The sequence below is a fragment of the Poecilia reticulata genome, linkage group LG3, assembly GCF_000633615.1.
Source record: "Poecilia reticulata strain Guanapo linkage group LG3, Guppy_female_1.0+MT, whole genome shotgun sequence".
NCBI classification, from domain to species: Eukaryota; Metazoa; Chordata; class Actinopteri; order Cyprinodontiformes; family Poeciliidae; genus Poecilia; species Poecilia reticulata.
Window position 1 is genome coordinate 18,060,210 of NC_024333.1, and position 22,831 is coordinate 18,083,040.

At 36.4% G+C, this 22,831-nt stretch overlaps 1 protein-coding gene across 7 annotated transcripts in view; it reads right to left on the bottom strand.

Moving 5' to 3' along the window:
- The window catches only part of sbf2 (SET binding factor 2), a 118,151-nt gene that overhangs the window by 83,471 nt on the left and 11,849 nt on the right, over positions 1–22,831 (bottom strand). For 5 of the 7 annotated variants that reach the window (XM_008405274.2, XM_017304015.1, XM_008405276.2 and 2 more), the window contains one exon: positions 6,195–6,280. In XM_008405274.2, coding sequence (XP_008403496.1) covers positions 6,195–6,280 — 86 coding nt within the window. Of the gene's footprint in view, positions 1–6,194; positions 6,281–20,002; positions 20,162–22,831 lie in introns of those variants that run through there. The other 2 variants (XM_008405273.2, XM_008405275.2) reach the window with 2 other exon arrangements.

Consider the following 22,831-nt stretch of genomic DNA (forward strand, 5'->3'; position numbering starts at 1 on the left):
ACCAGTGACACACACAATAAACTATGATGTCAAAAAAACGACCAAAGTGACCCGAGCTAAACTATGTCAAAAATGAGATAAAATGACACAAGCTATGTCAACCAAATGACACAAGATGACAAAAAACAACCAAACTGACACACTTTAGTGTGTCAGTTTGGTTGTTTTAACATCACTAAACTATTTTAAACACTAAACACTAAAACACTATTTTAAACACTAAACTGTTTTAACATCACTAAACTATGATGTTAAAAGACAGTGACACACACTAAATGATGTCAAAAACGATAAAAATGACACATACTAAAAACTATGTCAAAAAACAAAGTGACACACAATAAACTATGATATCAAAAAAAACGTGAAAAAAACACACCAAAGTGTGACATCATAAAACGACATCATTGTGTTATGTCAAAAAACATCATAAAACAATGTTTTTTGACATTGTTTTATGATGTCAAAAAAACGATGAAAATGACATACTAAAAATTATGTCAAAAAACGGCCAAAATGACAAGCTAAACTATGTCAAAAATGAGATAAAATGACACAAGCTAAACTATGAAATCAAAAATGAGATAAAATGACACAAGCTAAACTATGATGTCAAAAAACAACCAAAGTGACACACACTAAACTATGATGTCAAAAAACTATGAAAATGACACATACTAAAAACTATGATGTCAAAAAAACGACCAAAATGACATACTAAAAACTATGATGTCAAAAAACGACCAAAGTGACGCATACTAAACTATTATGTCAAAAAACGGACCAAAGTGACACTATGTCAAAAAACGATGAAAATGACACGCTCATTTCAATTAGAGGCCTTCAGATAGACTTTTTCCTTAATGATCTTCCTGAACTAAAATGTCATTCTGTGGTCATGCCATGTGGTCAGCATGAGGCTGTTCTAAGGTGAAATGGTTTCCTCTATTGGAGCTTGGTTTTCCAATTGATTGTGTGCAGAAGTGTAATCTATGCTATTCAATCAAAGATACAAAAATGTGATGTTGGGAAAATATATTAAAATTACATTCTGTTTATGTGGTCTTGGATAACCATGTTGGAAGCAGATGGTTGCTTTTGATTCTTTTTATTTTTAATCAGTTTTAAACAAACAAGTTTCACAAAGCTGATACATTTTAATCAATAGTCGTTTTTTTGTTCAAATTATATTAGCAATAAATCAGTAAATGTAGTAATTAATTAACAATAGTCACCTTAAAAAGTCAAGAACTGTTCATTCTGTGTTGAGAAATCCAAACAGTCATATCATTCATGTTTCCTAACAGCACATTAGTTTAGTATCCGTTTTAATGTACAGTGTGCTAGCCAACTGGTCAGCTTTTCGCTATCAAACAACTTATGACAGTTCAGTTAGAACAAGACTGAACAAATGACTTTTAGATGTGATGCCAGGAGTAAGTCTCATCATTATTAGACGATAAAGAAGATTTGGCCTTGCTGCACAGCCTCATGTTTGGAGCAAGCATGGAGGAGGAGGACTGATGATTTTGGCTTGCTACGGAAAGAAAAGTACCTTGCTGTCACTGACTGAACTCATGATATTCACCGCATACCAAAGTATTTGTGAGACAAATGTGGCCAGCTGTCCCACAGCTGAAGCTTGTTTGAAACTGGGTCATCAACAGGACAATGATTCAAAACACCACAACAAAATTAGCCTGGTTCTAAATACGATACAAATATGTTGTCTACAGGAAAACGATGTTGTAAACATTCACATACGTCATCCATTAAACAAATAGTGCCCGTAATTAAACAAGCCAACCGAGCAAATAAACAGAGTAATTAAAAGTAATTCCAGGGATTCTTTACCGAATATGTGGCAAATGTAATTTGTGTATTTGCTTCATTTGCTCAAAGCCATCTGGTGGTAAACCCAAACAGCAAACGAAAGACACCAAGTCTGACCAAGTGTGAACATTTTCAAGATACCGAACCAATGAAAGAGCAGAATATAACGCTTAACATTTTAACCAAGACATTTAAAACTTTCCACATCATTAACTATGGATGATTTTCTTAGCAAGCACACATTGTTTATTTCCAAGAAAACTGCTCCCTCTAAAACCAACAAATGTGACCTCTGCTTTGTTATGCAACAGGACCTGTGGCATTAATGATCAGCACCTACGTGATCTACTGGTTTTTCTTCTCAGTGGTGGCTCTAGTGGTGGGTGTCAGGGCGGGAGTCTGTTCCTTGGGTTTATCAGAATGAGACGAGACTAAAACAGTGGTTAGCTAAATATATATTTATTAGAAAAGCGCATGTCTTCTTTTCCCCACAAATAGGTTTCACAAATCCATACGACACTTTAAATAACTACTGAATCAGTGATAAATTATTTTGCATAATTTTGAGAAGCTTGCTGATGTTTTTATGCTTATCTCGAGGTTAAACAAAAAACAACACAAAAACTTTGATAGATTTTATAAGGAGAATCAGAGGTTTCACAAGCCATTTCTTCCATATCAAAATCTACTGTGTTTTCTGCTAAGAAGAGCTCTTACTTATCACCACTAAGAATAAATTACACCTGAACCATGGCACATGTTGAACTACAGTTAAAAACAAGGAGAAAAACAGACTGTAGTGCCTCAGTGAAGTCATCTTCAATTAACATCATGTTTGTTTTCACCACTGAAGATTTTAGATTTAAACAGTATTTTCTTCACACCCTGTACAACACCAGTGTCAAACTAACCCCAGGCAGAGACAAGAACTAAAAACATTTCACAATTTACTTTTTCTAACCATTGACCTTAATTTGTACACAAATGATAAATAACAGCTGAAGCTGAGGATGTGTGTTGTAACAAAATGTTGATTCTGAACTCGACCAAGCTAAGGAAAGTTTAGAACCATAGCATCTAATAAAACTGGATTTTGTAAAATGCATCAAAAGACAAATTATCCAAGTATCAAAGTTCAAAGAAATAGAAAACAAATTATATGGTTAGCCAAAATTGTTCATTCATATTTAATCTTAATAGTCTTAATTATATCAGAAAAGCTTGTTCGGCTGCTTTTTCTGCCACATAATAATGCCTAAAACTCATAAAAATGTTTCAGAAATAAAAATCAATTGCAAAATAGCAGCTGGCAACCACTAATACATCTTATTAAGCCATTATCATTTAGTTCAGTGGAATTTACACATTAAAAACCTCATCCAAAGACCCCACTGTGGTACCTTCCGGTGAACCCTTGGCCATTTACAGTAAACCTAGCACCCCTGCATCGATGCTAGAGGGTGAAGCGATGGAAATTTACTAGGTGCACACAGCACTGACCCCCGTCCACAGACCTGGCTCATCCACAACAGATGAGGATTTGAGCTGGTTCCTATCACCATCACTTGCCTGTACAGATTAGAAACACATTTTTCCGAGCACAAGTTGTAAACGCTTTTTCTTGGTGCATTCCTCATCTGTGGCTATTTAGTTTGCTGGGGGCCTGTTGTGACCACAAAATGCTTTTCGTGCTCAGCTTGATCCGCTGTTGTCTACAGATGTGTTTGTTAAAAAAAAAATATAAAAAAAAGTCATTTTCTTTTTCATGGAGAAAATCTGCAAATAATAATGGCTTACATACCAGCTCAAAACGGAGCCAAAATGCTAATTGCTAAGTGGGTCTGTTAAACACCATGGTGTATCATCATTAAAGCTTCAAAGAAGGAATTTCAGTCATTTGGCTTTAAACCAAATTTTGTCACAAAACACGTAGCCGGAAAGAACTTTTCTAGAAAAGCCTCCTCCTTCTTGTACCTTTTTGTTTCAGTTTCTTCAAGTCTATTTAACAAAACAATCACCAGCATGTTTTGCAAAACCCTAAAATATTCTTAAAAACATAATGCATATCAGAAGCAAATGACATTTAATGAAAAATGCTAAAAAGATCCGCCCTGCATTGAGGGGAACTATTCTCAATTTAGCATCACAACAATTTCCAGTGGTATGCAACAGCCCCGGATGACATCTGGAAACACTAGACTAATAGATTCAGCTAAACTTGTTGCAGGGTGTCTATATTTAGAGGAAAACCATGACAAGATACTTGAGGGATGATGCTGAGCGAGTGGCGCCACACTGATTCATCCCTCAAATTCATTAAAGAAATCAAATGAGTTCCAACCACATCGCAAAGACATCCAGTGCCCAAAATAACAGCAGAGAGCTTTTTTTTTTACTTCCAAATTTTAAAACGTCCTTGTCACAATTAATGTCTGTCTGCTTTGATTGTGGTGCAACATATCACGGTCCATCTCTAAGCAGCAGCACAAAACAAGACACATTCCTAATGGCCACCAACAGACTGAAGTGGCTTGTACTGGAAGATGCCTGTGTGACACTCAGCCACCCAGACACAAATAAGTGAATATTTGTGACAGAATAACAGCTTCATTTGTTTTGAACTGTCTCATAAATATCGCTGTATAAACAATAAATAGTGCTTTTTTTTTTTTTACTCATGTCTACAGAGTGAAAGAATCCATAATGTAGCTAAAGCTGCAACTGTGTCAACATGATCTAAACATGAACGGTATGTTCCCCAAATCACGACAATAAACCACACATAAAGAGTTTCCTCTTTTCCCCCAGACACAGCTGTGAAATTCTGCAAAGCCATAAGAACCCCACGCTGTGTTTTTCCTTTTATGTGCTAAAAATACCAGCAAACATCCATTTTGTTTTTTTGGGGGGGAAGCTGGAGTGGGTGGGGGAAAGAGAGGGTTGTTGGAAAACTGTGGATACCAGAGTTTCCTTAAATTATGGAAGTGTGGATAGTGGGGATTTGAATAAATGGTTGAGCCAAACAGGGCATAAATCTCTAATGTTGGGAAATGACGGCTTCATATTACTGCCCGTCTCTTCAACTTGAAGCAAAATATAAGAAAACCAAAAAAAAAAAAAAAAATGGTAAATTGAGATGAAAGCTGTTTATCACAATGAACAACCATAGAATATGAAAAATGAGCTAAAGTTACATGATCAAACTTAACGGCACAGAACTGCCTGCACCTTCAGGCGTCCCCCATTTCAATGGTTGCCAGTCATCACATCTACTTATTTTGTGTGTTTCCTTGCTACTATGAAGATTTATGAGTAGATTGCTGCCAAGCAGAAAGACAGGCAACACCTGTCTTCATGCCTTTCATGTTTTTAAAGTTAGCTGCTTTGGTTTACTAGCTTTTAGTGTAGCTAGCTAGAATGATGCACCATACATTGTTCTTATCATACTTTAAATTTGGATATTTCCTATTTAAATTTACGCATATGTTACACAATGCTGTCAGACCTTACAAATGTGAAACTTGAATACTGATAATCATTTTATAGCAATAGTAGCCTTTAAAACAACCAAAAAAAGCACAAGAAAATGAATATTCATTCACTGGCCAAGTTGTACAGAGTGTGCAAAAATTGAAACTGTATGAATGATCAATTTTGGAATGTAAAATATTTTGTTTCCCCACTTTCATTTTTCTTGCTGAGTCCCAAAACAGTTTGCATAGTCATTAAGAGCTTATCAGTAGTGCTAAGTTTAAACGAACAAAAACAGATATAAGACAGGCGCTAATGTCCTGGGCTGTGTGATCCTGTCAACTGTGAATGTTTCTCCTGGGACTGAAAGTTTTTCCCATTCCTGATAAGAAAATATTTTCTATATCTATTGGATTGTCCATGTAAGGATAACAGACTAACAGACCTCCTGTCAAAGACCCCACGGAGTCAGTCAGATGAGGAGAGGCCAAACCAAAACAGGCAAGTAATTCTGTTCGTTGTGTCACCGAAGAAGATGGAAAAATACCAGATAAGTTGGGTATAAAGTGAAACGTGAATGTGAGTAAACTGTCCTTGATTAATGAGCATGAGGTGAGAAGAAAACCAAATTCAGAAAAACAGTGATGACTGTAACTATAACATGAAATGCCAATGTCTACAGCTCAAGCGCCAAAGGGCACATGTATCAAATGTCATTCTTTTACTTTGAAAACACACAGAGAGATGTACGACTGGTGTATTCTTAGCATTTCATTGCCAATAATTTAATATTGAACCTTTCCAAAGGAACAATTAATTACTTTTTTCATCCCAAACACACTTTTTGGTCACTGTCTCAGTGAGTAACTATTGAAGTTGTTAAAACTCACCATCTCCACCCCTTGAGGAAAGGCAGTTCCTTCCCAGTCTTTCTTTGGAAACCGCTGAATGATCTTCCCACATCCTTCTCCTGATCCTGCAGGAACAGACAAATATCTGTCAAACAGGTACAGATGAAAACTACCCAGTTACTGTATATGACATCTTTTCTCACAGGGAGAAAACAAGTCACTGAAAAAATGCTTCTGTAAACATAAGTGTCACATTAATGTAAGTGTTTAGTACTTTAGTATTAGTCGATGATTATCTTTTGATATTTAAAAATTATTCAACTTTGTTCATTTACTTCAGACTTGAGCAGTTAGCGGTTTTGACTTTTTTCGTTTTGAAGTTCTTGTAAGAAAAGAACAAAAGTATTGATGACAAAATAAACAAAAATGTAAACAATGATTTTATTTTTCATTCAATATTGTGACTAATATTTTAATTGTAATTTATAAGTGGTGTGAGACTTTCTATTGTACTAGAAAGTCTTTCGAGTCTCTCTACTCCTATAGAAAGTCTCTCTACATAATATTTCTCATTGAATTATACATTTGGACAACAAATTTCTACAATATAAATAATTTGTATAAATAAAAACACAGAAACAATAATAGTCAGTCAGGTTTATTCCTTAATTTCTTGCAAAACGTAGAAGAAAATGTGACAACTGCCTGATCCTGACAAGCCTCGAGTTTTCCTGGTAACTCTTTTTATAGAAGTTGTCCATTGCCTTCTATAACTAATTAAACCATTTGCAAATTTGATTTCACTTCTCACTTTCAAGGAAACTTGTTTTCAATTATTTTAAACTGTAAAGAGGAACTGTGAAAGGCTACAACAAACTTTAACATGTTTTTTTTTTCCAGAGTGCATTAAAACTAAATGAGAATGTGCAACTGATATAATGTTTTAAAGCAAAAAGATTAATTATTGGGATGGATTACAATACATAACATTCAGATTTTTTTATGTAATGACAAGAAACTTGGCTGAAACAGAGCAATATGGTTGTTGTGGTGAAATTCAATAAAATAATTTTAGCAACCAATGTAAAGCTAGCTGCAGTAAACACTCAAAGGAATAGTATAATCGAGTACATTGAATTATATTTTTGCCAAGTTGTTGAGAACATGACTTAAACGGGTGTGACTGAGCATATCAAGATGTTTCATAAGGAATGTGGTCAAAAGACCAAGACTTGGAACTAATACAAAGCAGATCATGAGTCACAAAACAAAAACAGAAAGGAAAAAAACACCAACTTCTTCATTCCAAAGCCTTGAAATCACAAATTGAACAATGATATTTTTATTCAAATTTCTACACCTTGTTACCTTAGCTAGCATTAAAAAAAATATGAGAAATAATGAGCTAATCAGCTCAAGAAAACAAACGTCTGCTCAGATCTAGGTAACAAAAACTTTTAAAATGTCCCTGTTCAGTTATCAACTAAACTGGCAACCAAAACGGATTAAGTGTTTCTATTTTTTCTTCATGAACAGCATCATATCACCTGCAGTGATCTTCTGCAGGTGTAATAAGCTTCACATTTGACATCTCATATTTGGAGGTTTGAGCCCTGAAATCTTTGCCTCCAAATCAACTCTGTAATCGATTCCCAAAGCGCATCATATGGCCAGGGCTTGCAAAACCACTACATCTAAATTACAAATACATAATTCATGTCAACATATCTATTTAGAGGTTGACGTATTACCGCAGCATTCTTATTTAGCAATCTTGAAGGCCAATTTGAAAGGATATTTATCTAATTAGGAGAAAAAATTCAATGACTTCATTTTGATGTTATCTTAAACTTCTCCTCACTCTGTCAGTTTGGAAGCAATTTTTGTTCATTGCAAAAAAAAAAAAAAAAAAAAAAAAAGGTCTCCCAAAGAGACACTTACAGACAGAAACTGCATACATGTGGCCGGTAAAAGAATTTATTTAACCGAGATAACTTGATCTGTAAATGCTTTTTTGTTTAGGCAAACTACAAAACTCAAACCATGAAATCAGAATCACCAGTGCACCGGAAAATAAAACAGTCAAATAAAAATGGAGAATGCCACATTCAAGGACAATTTGTAGTCTAAAGCCTTTTTATTAGAACTAAATAAAAAAGTCAATCAGATTTGTACTGGACATGTAACAACAGTTTACATCAGGAAGTGAGAGGGGAAACTGTCAAGAAAGACACATGAGCAGTCTGGCACTAAACTATTTGCAGTGAGCTTCTTTTGTTAATACTGTGTTCCTGTTTGTAGATGCTTTGGACATTAGACGTCCTCTTCCCAAAAAAATTCACCAAAGTTAAAAGGTATTTGTCATCATTTAATCATACTGAGCTGATAACCAAGGATGTGTGTCTGCGACAGGCACTACGGCCTTGTGCCAGTCAAAAAACTACAGACACACCTTAAAGGACAGCCAGTGAGAGAACAATCCGTGTGTTGCAAGGAAAATGGTGCTAATGTTTTTGTTTGTACAAGGGAATCTCTGTCCTTCGTACTGCTGTGTAAGCCAGAACAGACATCTGAAGATGAAGCATGCCAGTCACCGAAATGTCTCAACTTCAGCCAGTTCTGCTCACAGAGAGAAATTAGCAATAATCTGAACTCAGGTTAAAAAAAAAAATTATATTGACTAAATGGCACACGACACATTGCCCAAATGGAAAAAAGAAAGCCATCTCCTAATCAGTCAGTTGTGTATGGAAATGTTTGGAGGAACCGGAACAACAACCAGAAACAACAGAAAGCTGCTGTTCTGCTACCAGAGAAGGGGATTAAAAATATATCTATATATACAATTTATATATCTTATATATATATATAATATAATTTATATATTTATTATATAAATTATATATATATATATATTATATATAATAGCATCTTGCTGTGCTGCACTGCTCACAAATCCAAGATCTAGCATTATGTGAATTCAGATTATTAGACCCTTACAATATATCAAATCACAACCGTTCTTGCAAGATTACTGGCTGGATATTGCAATGGACCTTACCAAGCTCCACCCAGAAACGCCCCAACAGTCCCACGTGACTGCATTGCTCACAAACAAAGCCTCGCGGGACTTAGTTTCTATGTCTAAACATGGCATATTTCGTTTTAACTGACTCACCACAGAGTATTTCTGAATCGATTAGTGTTGGATTTCTGCCGGATTTTCAAAAAATATCAGCCACGACAATGGACAGAGGAACCAACAAGTTCATATCTTTTTTGGACGACATCAAGGTGTTTGAGSCACGSGATGCCTCCAACATTGTGCGAGTCACAGCTAAATGCTACCGATTGATGAGGAAAACAGCAGATCCTCACACCCTCAGCATAAATATAGCTGTGGACAAGATCACTGATGCCTATTGTTCTTGTAAGGCTGGGTAAGTCGGACATTCATGGTTTTGAGGGTTGCTTTTGAAATGACTGATTTCTGTTGTTTGCAAATGTTTCAGTGTGCCTAGGCCTGATACTCGGTACTCGGTGCTACATGGCTAACACGATTACAGTTTAGTAAAAAGCCTTTTCAGGTGAAATAAAATCTTTAATGTRTGTCAGATACGGTACACATTGCATATYGATCTGTTCAGCTAACGTAAAGCTGTAACAGACAGGCTTCAGGATGTAGAAGTTGTATCGGTACTGCCATTATGCTGTACTTGGCTAAAAGGTTTTCATAATGGATGTGTTTATTATTGACTTTAATTTTTTTATACACTAAACACAAAGAAAGCAAAGCAATAATACTTACGCCAGCAGACAATCCTTTGTTCTTATTGATCCTATGATGGTTGAGCTGCGGTTGAGCTGCAAATGCGGTCGTGCACAAGCTTTAATCCAAGCAAGGCTTTCCGTTTCAGATTTTGGAAATCTGTGAATTTTAGTTCCACAAACACGACCAGGATACCTGACATCGCCTGTACAGATACCCCACTAACGGAGAACCATCTAAATAAAATCTATGCATCATGTAATATTTGCAACATCAGCTTCTTAAGTAAACGTCCATGTGCAACTTTGCCAGGCGTTAGCACTGGTCAAGGCTTTTTAGACATAAATCAGGACACCATGGTAAGTGTTACATATCCACTGTTGGTGCTGGATGTTTGGCCGATGAGAACTTTTTAGCACTCATAACTCAGTACAAGCCATGATGTCACAATCTCCCAGCAGGTTTCCTTATGAAGTCCACGTGTTACAGTACAAACAGAGATTAGCTACAACACAGAAGAGAGGCAGAGTTGCCACAACAACCGGAAATCGAGCAGCTACACATCAACAGAATGAAACAAGGTCTCGGGACTGCAGCCATCCGGCACCTCAGGCCTGCTGTCAACGGGTCCTTGAAACCTGGAACTCCACATGGGAGGGCGAATCATCAATCAGCACGAAGGCCTAAGGTCTGCGATCCCCTTGGTTTAATCGTGAACATACATTCCTGCGCTCACTCTTTCGGTCAACAGAAATATTTAGATTCACACAGAAACATAAACCTACAAACAAAAAACATCTCATTTTAGTAAGAAGCTCAACTAGGCTGGCAAAAGCTAGACAACAAAGCTCCAAGATCGAATATCCTTAACACAGGGTGGCATGAACTGAAGAAAATTCAGCAACTGGGATGCAAACAACTGTAGTTAATCCAGGATTACTAAAGAATCCTGGATTCTGAAAGTTTACAAAAAATTCCAATTCAAAGTAAAAAAAAATTTTTTTTTCAAAAGATAAAAAAAATGTAAACCTTCCTAGCAAATTCAGGAAGGTTTTAATCATAATCATTATTTAACCCTCTGTAATTTGCTAAAGGTATGTTGCCTTAAAGTACAGTAGATAACTTTTATAAAACATATTCTATTTATATATTTGTTAAAACTGTCACTATGTCATGACAGCATAATATAAGTTAATCTGTGAAAAAATAAATAAATAAATACAGCTCCTCTGTCTTCTTCCTGTTGTTCTGGAGAAAAACAACGCCCAGTCTGAAACAACCAATCAGAGCCAGGAAGACGTTTTTAGCACTGTCAATCTTGCTCATGTATGCACTGCTCACACCCTTCTACTTGCTCTGCAGCAGTATAGCTCCATCCCCAAATTGGAGCATGTCGTGAATCCTCAAGCTAATTAGCGTAGCCACCAATGATGGCGGATAAACAGATTTCCTGTAACAGCAAATACTTTTTCATCCATTAGCAAACTCGTTTATGTGCTGTGATCATTGTAATTATCTGAACTGAAAACCTCATTCTACATTTACTCTGGTCATCTTTGTGTGATATCAAATTGTGTTTAATTATCTGAAAAATTGTTACAATGACAAAAACGTGGAAAAAAAGCAGAAATCTGAAAATTGCTATTCACGGCACTGTTGGTCTTGTTTTGCTCATCAGATTAGTCAAGTGGAACACGTCCAAATATGGCACGGTGATAGCAGGACACCAATCTGTCTGACCATTGCATGTTTTGGCTCTTTACAGCTCCTCTAATTAAAAACATATGGACTGAGTGCTCCCTGTTCTAATTTTCAACCACAGATGAAACTAAATGACAAAATTCCTCACATTCCACAAGCCTGCACTCGTGTATTAAAACAAGCCCCGCTTTCAAACACTACCCCCATGATAACTATAAAGAACCCCCATAAGAGAGGATAATGGAATCCAGACCTGAAAAAGAAGCATGCTAATTTGCACATCCGCTAGCAAGAAACAAAGGGGGATGAAGTGCAAAAAAATAATCCTGTTTATTTATTCCTCTTATGGGCAGAAGATACAGAAACAACAAGAATGAAACTTGTTAAAAGCAATGACAGATGTTTAAAAGGGGGGGAAAAACCCAGTTTGATAGGATATAGAAGGGCTTGGTACAGTTAAGCAGTGCAAATTAGAAAAGAAAACCATATAAATGTTCCCTAAATATCACATAAAATGTTTTAAAAACCTGATTCTTGTTTGAGAGTCTTAGGATTTAAATGAAGACATCTTCAACAGGTGCTTTCGATTGCGCTTCTTATTTTCTGACTTGGACAAAGTTGAAGAATAGAACTCTACTTACACAACAAGTCAACACACACATATTTGACTCGGGCTGAATAAAACTAATAATTTATTTCTGAATTGCGTGATGTGGCATATTTTCAAGCGCAAGTGAAAAACCCACAGAGGAAAACTTCTTCATCTTTCTTGATTATAGCAGTAAAAGAAAAAAAAAAATCAGTTTATCTTCCTGATTTATCTAACAGCTGTTGTGGTTGATTAAATCAGCCAACATGGTCTCTTCACCATATATGGACAGGCCCCCAGTGGACTCTGCCAGTTTACGTAATACGGACGTCAGCCCCTAACCTGATTTTGGCCCGGTTATGCACACAGGTGGACTATGCTGGAACAAATTGACAGATATTGCCTCTCCACATTTTTTAGATCCCAGATTATTAAGATTGATTGAACATAGAGAGAAAATCCATCAAAAAAAGGAATCTGTGTAAATTTATTTCTGGTACTGATTTAGCAACTTGTTCTGGTTCTGAAAAAAAAAAAAAAGTGGGTCGACATGAACGCAAGAAAAACTGAAGTGGATCAAATTAATTCTTCAATTTAGTATTAAGAGCAATTGTAAGCATCGGATTCGATGTGGGGGAACCCATTTGGACTCGCTTGTAGTCCAAATGGAAAACCAAACTGATTGTCCACTAAATGATATGCAAAGGATGAAACGGAACATAGTTTGCATGGCAAAATGGTACTGGAGATTAACTAAGTGATGACATCATAAATCAGGAAGCTTCAAGGCTTTGAATTACAACTGCAGGTCAAATATGTAAAAACCAGGACAGAACCGTGAGGGCGTGCCCCGGTCAAATGCATGAGGAAAACCAAAACACATCAGGATGAGTCTATTCAGATGTCATTCTGGAACAATTATCAAGATCTAGATATTGTTGCACAGAAAACCCACTGGAACAATAAAAAGGTCAGAGTGACTGGTTGAACAAATGATGCAAAGCCTTGGAAAGTGCTTCTTTCAGCATCCCGAATGTCATATTCCACTTCTAAAATTACTATGACTGAAATGCTTCCTGCCATGAACTTTGGGATAATTTGCATTACCACAAACACCATCATGTTCTGGTTGTACTGTACCTTATGGAGAGATGTGACTAAAGTAACAGAAGTCAGTGGACTTCCCCTTTGTATCAATTTGGCCTAAACAAACAGGAAGAAACTGCTCCACTGTAACCTGAGTGTTTCTCACCAAAAAGCCTGAAACTACAAAACACAATGAATAAAGGCAATAACTCTATGATGCATCAATCCTATTTAAATGCTTGAAATGGAGAAGAAAAATCTGAATTACACACATAACCAATTTACTAGTTTTCTTAAGGGGCCACTGACAATACATTATCACCAAAGGGGGTCGACGACCCTTCTAGTCCACACATGCACAGATACACATTGAAAGGAAAAAAAATTTAACGCATTCACTGAAAATTTATTATTTTGTAGATGAGCCTTTCTTGGAGATGACAACTTCAAGATACTTCCTGTATGGAGAACCTAGCAGCCTGCATTGGCCATGAGTTATTCTGGCCTGTTCTTTCATATCAACCCTTTTCAAAGTGCAAGGTATTTTCAGCCCCTTCTTTCTAAATTTGATCTATGGATTTAGGTGATTGGCTGAACCAATTTAGCCGCTTCTCTCTCCCTTTTTTTCTGTCACCGTTTGAATCCTGTGTCTGAAACCCAGTAGGGAGTTGCTGGTCATGGTTAGGATATGGTGTCATGGTTTCCTTTCCACTTTCAGATTATGCCCCCAAACAGTTTTCACTGAAACCTTTCTTGGTAACCAATGCCACAAGTGTTTTGCACAATAATGTTACGAAGGTTTTGAGAATGCTAATTGGCTTTGCCAATTATGAGATGTTTCTTATGCAACACCTTGGTAATGAGACGCCATTTTACAAGCCCAGCCCTGGTTCTAGAGGCACACTATCCAGTAAGTTTTAGGTGTTTCTTTGCTTCAATATACATTTTAAATTGATGGCTTTTGATGAAGTGCAATGATCCGAATCAGGCCTGTTAAAAGAAAGGACACATGCAGTGTGCCTTGAGGAACAGAGTTGGGAAACACTGACAATGGACAGAACCTGCTGATATTAATTTGCACTAAGTGGCAGGATTGTGTTCTAATTCCTGAAAGATTTCAGCTGGTGTCATAATTTTCCATGACTTTTTGTCTCCCTTACTTCACATGTTCAGTACTTTTCCCTCTCCCATTTTATTTTACTACACATAACTTCGTTTATGTTCACAAAATAAAGAGAACTTGCAATAATGTTGGGGAATGTTGCAATAATGATAGGACTTGCAATACATAGACAATTTATTTTTAATCTCAATGTTTTTGTAATTTGAGTTTATAGTAGACATATATCCCAGATAATGGGGTAGTCTATCCAGTGAAGTTTTTTTTTTTGTTTCTCAACAACAAAATTTTATTGAAGCACTTGTTTCTAGATAGTCTCCCGCAGTTAAATTGTTTAACTGCTAAACTGCTGATCTTTATTGTGTCACAATAAATATCAGAAGCATGGAGAGCCTGTATGGAGGGTACTTTAATCATCAGCTAGTCAAAACTAGGTGCCCTCTGTAGTTCTTTGTAATATATGCGTACTGCATGCAGCGATGCCAGAATTACAATAATTTTGTAGCATATTTTGCAACCCTAAATTATGGTCTGATTTATTTGTATGTATGGTTTGTTATTGACATCTTGGAAGAATTTCATGCTTCATGCAACAGACAAATATGTTTACAAAGAAACACTGATTTACTTGACACTGTGCATATATTACACACCTAAATTGAAATAACTTTTCAGTGGATATTCTAATTCATTATAATGTACCTGGGAATCAAGGTAAAAATCAAAAGAGTGCCACTTGAATGTAATTTGCAGAACTCCTTGCAGATGCTGAACAAAGAGACAGTACGGTAATCTGAAATTCACATGCATCCAAATCTGCCATTTCAAATGTCTACAAATTTCAAATCTGCCCATATCAATCACTGAACCCAACAACAGCTATTTATACAATACATGCACATGGGAAAAGAGAAAATATGACATTTGCAGGGTAAGAAAAAGTGTTTAGTCTTGAATTTCCCCTCCAAGTCATGATGTTGTTTACTATATTTTTAAATAAATGGATGGTCACTGCAATCTATGTCTAACCACATTGGAAAACTGAGAAAAGTGGCTTATAATGTATTGGGGCTACAAGCTGAAATAAGTCTGTAAATTGTCAAAAAGCTAAAAATGTGAATTTTCCTCAAGAGGATTGCACAATTTATTTTTTTCCAAGAGGTTAAACCTCAACTAATAAGCACTGAGAAAGCCCCACTTTCATTATGTTTACGTTATTACCGATAAAAGCAAGACAAACTACACAAATTTATTTAAATATATAATAATTCACACAGCCAACAATAACACATGGCAGCACTTCATGATCCAATGTCGGAACAATAAAGTCTCCAGCTGTTAGAAGAGCTAACAGTACCCCAGCAATGTTTACTTTAAGAGACCGTTTAACCGAGTTTGAAACTTTGTTATTTAATGTGATTTTTGGCCCCTTCAGCACAATAACATAGCTTTAAGACATAGTGATTAAAATGATATCAGACGATGGTGCTTTGCATATTTTCTCAAATCCAAAAGTATTAGCTTATCTCAATGTCGAAAAAAATATTTCTTGAAGCAATCGGCATGCATGCAATAAATATCCAATTATTTCATCAGGTCTATGAGATGCAGATAAACTGAGCAGGCAGCAGAACTAAACAGACTATTTATTATGTCAGAATGAAGCCAACAGACAGAGTCATACATGATTTAAGCTAATACAAAAGATACGGGTCATAAAACTACGGACCCCAACCCGGGGCAGATCAACGGGAGCTTGTACTGCAAACAAATCTGCAGAGCCAGACATCATAACAAGCCACAAAAGCAATAATATAATTATGATGTGTCCATAGCATTTATTAATTAGACTACATCAAGATCAAACAAGTGAGCAAAAGTGGCAGATAAAAAAAATTAACGATGAACTTTTAGTTTATGTAAAAATTTATTTTTATGCAAAAGCACTTCCCATGTGGGTGTGCCAAGTTAGCCAGCTAGAAAAAAACACACACTGACTCTCTGAGAAGTTTGAACAGACGGTCAATTCATTCCCAACAGCTCTGAAGGGCGAGACCTTCCATGAACTCTCTGTTGGTACGACTATTACAATAATGCCCTGACAGACAGCCCTGATATGCAAACAAGCTGGGAAGCAACAGCAAATCCGACACTTTCAAATCGACATCTTAACATGCACGCATCCCATTCCACACAGATGGGGGTTTTTTTTGTTTGTTTTTGTTTTTTGTTCATTTGAAATTTGAACTTCTTAATATTTTTGCAAAATTCTGCTGCATTACATGAGTAAATCCCAAAGTTGAGACCACAAGATCCGGACAATGAAGTTCCACAAAGCTGAGACCGTCCACAGCATCTGCAAAGTGCATTTAATGAGCAGTTTGAATCAATAAAACAGTGCTGATTTCCTCCAAATAAACTGTTAGAAAATAAACTGGTCTGACTTTTTTTACTAGGAAAATTGCAATTTTCAGAAAACAGTTTGCCAGACTATATAAAAAGTTATGCCAGTACAGAAAAACAGCTCCCCGTTGCAAAAGGGAAAAATGCAGAGTACAGTGTGGGTTCTGAAGAGTTTTCCAACATTTCTTGTGGAAACTATTCCAAGTGGGAAGGACACTGCGGCGATTTCACAGTGAACCCACCTCACTGATCACATTCCTCTTTTTTATGATCAACAAAGCATTTTGTTTCACATATTATTCATTCATTCATTCATTTCTGGGCCACAGAAATATTTCTGGAGATGTACACTGTGGATGTATGTGCACTGCAAAGAGACAAGGAGGAGAACAATATAAATATTGAAATGGGTCTGGATATACTTTTTCTATTACAGCCACGCTTGTTTATAGACTTTTTCACCGTCTCTTCTGGGTGCCTTTATTTTTACTCCCACAACATCTTGTGACAGGTGGCGAGAATCTTCATCACCACAAAAGGTGTGAACCGTATCCTCTGACTGTGAACAGATTGCAATCTTAAGCCTTATTCACAGCGATCCAAATGTGAGAACTGGGTCAGGCCAGTGGAGCAGAAGTCAGGATGGAACGGCAGGCTCAGTGATGAGCCACGTAGGGACTGCTGCTGCTTTAAGTTAACGAGCAAGTTGGGACAGATGAAAGAGAAGTCTGTTGTCGAGACCAACAACTCTGCACCACTGAAACGAGCGTGGCTTCAATAAGGCATTCATTCGAGAAATTTTTTAACTTATCTGATTTTTTCATAACAGGCAAAGCATCTTTGCAACTTTGAGCCAAAACAGCAACTACTCTGAGAAAATACATAACTGCAAACAGACATATCCAGTAAAGAGCCAGGGAATGCTATTACTCTTCAGGAGGAGATTCAGATCCCTTATCAACTACGATCTGTGATGACAGATCTTCACTAAGTCGATCTTTAGTGCGGAAAAGAGGAAAAACAACATCGTTGTCTCTTCCTTAAAATGTCTAAATTTTAATCTAGTTAGATTTTTCTGGTAATACAGGGAACAATCTTTGTCTTGAGCACATGCTTTTCTAAGTGGATGCTGGGATGCACGCAGCCAATGAGAGGTGCTGTTTACCTAGTGTGTGCAGCGTAGCGAGGTGACAGCGCATTCAACGAGGCCAGAGCAGACATGAAGCCGAACAGGTGCCACTGTAAGAAGCTAGGCAAATTAATCCAATGTCTTTGCTTTCTGCAGACAACATTTTGGCAATAAATAGCAAAGCTTTAAGCTGTTTAAGAAACAGGCAATTTACTAAATGAGCAGCCCTAACTTGAGAACTGTGTCAAAAGAAAATAAAAAAAAGTTTTAATCCATTTACCTATGAATGATTTAATGTGAGCAAAGCTGCTTCCCGTCTTTCGATGAAAGGAATGTGAGGCTGGACTTGAGAAATAACATGTAAGTTTAAGCATGAGGGGCTTCCTGTCCCCCTGCGAAGCCCCAGCGGAGAGAGTAAAACTCTAGTTCTAGAATTGCTTTTTGTTGCAGCAGTGCAACACTGCAGCCAGCACTCTTCACCCAAACAGAAATAAATCAATAATCAAGGGAGGATCCAAAAAGTGTTTAATGGGGTGACCAGATATGGCCCTGGTTGGATTGTTTACCATCATATCAGCAACCACTGTCTTACCCTGAGAACAGCAGTATACAATAAAACATATTTGATGAACTCAGTCTCTCTGGGTAGATCCAAAAGATGCTAAAAATACTGGAATACACAAATTCTCCAAACTGATGTAGAAAATGGTGGAAGAAGCTTACAAATGAAAATAATACATAACTTATTTTTAATTTAAGACTGACAAAATTAGGACTAGCAGTGGGAATGTTACCATCAGCAAATCCAGGGCTAACGTAAAGTAAGCATACCGATATCAATCGTTGCCTACTTATTTCCATTACTTTTAGTTAAACAAAACTATGTTTTATATAGATCAATCAACTTAAGTACATGTGAATTAATTGAAGATATCTATATAACAAAAATCACCTTATTGACGCATATGTACATAGCTTATTCGTTCCCAAAATATCCAGATACCACCATGGAAATAATTTAAATCCTAATTTTTGTGTCTCAAAGAAAAAAATGACAAAATGTATTTTTGTTTCAAGCAAAACATTATTTCCATATATTTTACTGTAATAAGTTTGCCTTATATTAACATTTTCTACTAAAAAGTCAATTATAAGGCTTTTATTTTAAATTCTCAAAGAATGGAGAATCTTTGGTAAACTAAATTACTTTCTGCTGAAAAATTCATGATGATATAAAACAATGTTGAATGTTTTTGTGATGGTGGGACAAAACTTACAGTAGGTCTCAATGTAATTTAAGTCAAACATTTAAACATTTAATCAATGCTCCTTCTGGTGACATTTGCTGTGTCCCACAAGTATTTTGGATGTTCTGCTAATGTACCTCCATGCGTTCCGTTGTTTCTTAAATTAATATTAAAATCATATTATCCTTTCAAGGCTGCCTGGGGAGAGAAGGGGTCAGCAAAACCTAAAGGGTTCTTTGCCCCCCCCTGCGCCCCCCCTTTGTGGCGCCACTGAAAAATGATACAATAAATGACTGAGGACTGCAGCGGATAAAAACAGATCTATAAATAGCAAACATAGCATTACGCTAGAAAACTACAAATGAGTTATCAATAATCATGCCCGAGCTTGACTCACTGAACAAATAGATAAGGCAGGAGCCAGACTTGAACTTATATGGCCAAATCGGAGCTGCGGACGGACAGCTTTCCCGTTAACGGGCGCTGGAACACTGGATCAACAGGGCAGGATGTGACAGATTTTAAACCCATATAAAAAGTTTCACTTGATCCGAGTCAAATATCACATCCTTCGCTAATGAACAACCACCTCCTCCACTGATTTAACACAATGTGTGAACCCACGCCCCTCCGTGTGGTTTCTGACATCTGGCCTGCTAATGGGAGAAAAAGAAAGTGTTTCCCTATCTCGCCTTAGCCTTAGCCGTGTGGCTAACGCTATGTAGCATCAACATCATCATACACACAGACACACGGCCTGCATCAGCGCAGCTCCGCTCAGTCCGCGACCGCAAACAACTTACCGGCTTTCTCCTGGTCGTATCCGACGACAGTGAAATAGTCAGCCAACCTAGCCATTTCTGCCGCTTTTCCAGAGAAATACCAACACAATTCAGCATTTTTCCTCCTTCCAAAGAACAGCCATGTTTGACAGAAGGAGTGTCACTGCGCTTGCGTGCGGGAGTGGAGATACATCCATGGGCGTGGGCCCTTTCAATTTACAAACACATCACTGTATCCAATACTGACAGTTTTTATTTATTTATTTTTTTCCCAAATAATAATAGTAATAAAATATCCTTTAGGAAACGACAGGATTAACGTCCAGTACAACCAAATGTGCAGCAGCCACACGGGAATTGTTATTCTAATCTTAGTGAGCAGTGGGATTTCATTTCCTGCCTGAAACAATCTCGAATTTGCTGGCGGCTTTGAGGGCTTTTCAAGAGCTAGTGGAAGAACCAGCTCCAAGATACCGTATTTTAATAGGAAGAGGGGAAACTCAGGAATTAAGTTCTGCATAAATAGCCTATTACAAATCCAATTTTGACATAAATAAATATTAAAATAAGACTGTAATGTAAACAATATAAATAAGTTATCTAACCTTTACAGCATATTGTCCTTTGCTTATTGCCTCAAATATTTATTATTTAACACAATTTAAAAAACTGTACACAACAGACTTTTGTTCATGTCTACAGAAAGCAGAAAATGGTCAAATCATAGACAAGTGCACTGTTATATTTATAAAATTGGGGGGAAAAAAAATCAGATTCATCTACCACAACCTGTTATGGTTTGCTATAAATGAAACCTACAAGAAACTGTACAAATAAAAACTAAGATTCTTCAAATTTCAATGGACCATCAACATGATTAATACTGCCACAATAATATGGCAAACCAATAAATGGGTTTTTTGCTTAAAGAGTGCAGAAGAATTGGCAACAACTAAAGGATAACAGTTTTTCCACAATGTTTAACATTGTGATATTTATCCATCTTAAGTTCTTTTGTTGGCAGAACATGACTGTCACCAAGACATTGTTGATTAATGTGTTTTTGATTACATTCTCAGATGACTATTTTTTTTTCTTTGGACAGTTCAAATATGTACATTTAATTTGTAAATCTGACAAAGAAAAAGGCGAGCAGAAGGATGGAAGATTTCTTGTAAATGCAAATATTATTTTTCATAATATATAGCCTTTTCCTTCTTTATCCACACCAGGAAAATACTTCAATCAAATGTCACATCTTTCCAAACTATGTAGGAACCCAGAGTGCAATTCCAAACCTTACTTAAACAAAGCAAATCAGTCTGTACAGAAGTAATCTCAGGCATGAGTTTTTACTAAGTCAATATTGCATGATGTTTTTAGCCATTTCCTTAAGCGTATTTGATTTGTAGGTATGACCAATAAAAAAAACAAACCTGAAAGGTATCTTTCAGCGTCTCTAATTTTATTAAAATCATTTTAAAAATATTGCTAACAGTAATCAATCCACATTAGCTATATTATGAAGCAACATGTTCAAAAGTCACTGTTCTCCAACAAAACTTTTTTTCTGAACCAAATCATTTCAACTTATTGCAAGTTCTACAAAACTAACGATTCCTTTTTGGAACACTCATGAAGGAGGGTAAACTCTAGAGTTAGAACAAAATATTGGAGAAGAATGAAAACAGGACAACCTGTCACAGGGTATAGCACGTGGGGATTACTTCATGTGTGTGAGACAAATAGACAAACCAGCAACAATAGCAGGAACCCAGCAAGCGATTTCCCTCACTCGCCGTCTGTGTTTTCAATGGCTTTCTAAATTTTCTAAATTCCTGCACATTACTTTGTTAGCTAGTAAGGCAAAAATAAAGGCTGTAAAGAATTTGAATCCACAAGAAAAGACAACTGGGTTTATCTTGGAAAATTAGATGACAAGTTTACAACAGTCATGAATCAGCCTCTTGATGTTTCTTGATGTAAACTAAAAGGTGGTACAAAACCTATCAAACTCAAACTTCATCTTCACAAAGGAAGGGGAAAGATTGCTATATAAGGAGCCAAAAGGCAAAAGAAGAATTTTGTTGTAACGATTGCACCATCTCTAGTCGTAAACTCTGTTGAGGGGATTACTGATCCGCTGGAACCAGTTAGCATTACAAAGTGCTTACAAAACATTTTCTTTTTTGACAACACATGTGTTTGCCATTTATGTATTTTTCTGGAGTTTAAAAATATGACACCACCAGCGGAATGGGGTCGCATGAGAATATAAATAAACTCATAAGGATTTCATTATCATACTAGGAAGTGAATAAGGGGTCTTGATATGCAACAGAGGAATGTCAACTGTGGAGCAAACCTCGTTTCATGTACATTTGTTCACAGTTAAAGAAAGTGAAAGCAAAATCAAAAGTGAAAGATTTTTCTGCCTCCATGCCTTGAGGATATTTCTACACTGGAATTTCTGTACTGTTCAAACCAAACGTTTTTTCTTCTGGTTTTTACAGCATTTCCTAAACTATGTGTGAGATTACACATGTGTTGGCACATGTTCTTTCTGGGTTTTAGAGTTTTCTTCATAGCAAAAATCACTGTAAGTTCAAATATTTGGGGCTCCAATTTGTAATTTCCTACATTCTGGATCACTTTCAAATATGTATCTTTAGTATAAAACACATGTTTTAAGTTTGGTCATGTAATGGAGTAAAAAAAAAATTAAAAAAAATAAAAAAAGTCATAAAAACTGACCGGATTTCTTTTCAGTCATCACCATCTAGATTTTATTTCTCCCTTTATGTAAAAGTGTATTCTAACTGTATTCTAATTGTTTAACATCATAATACG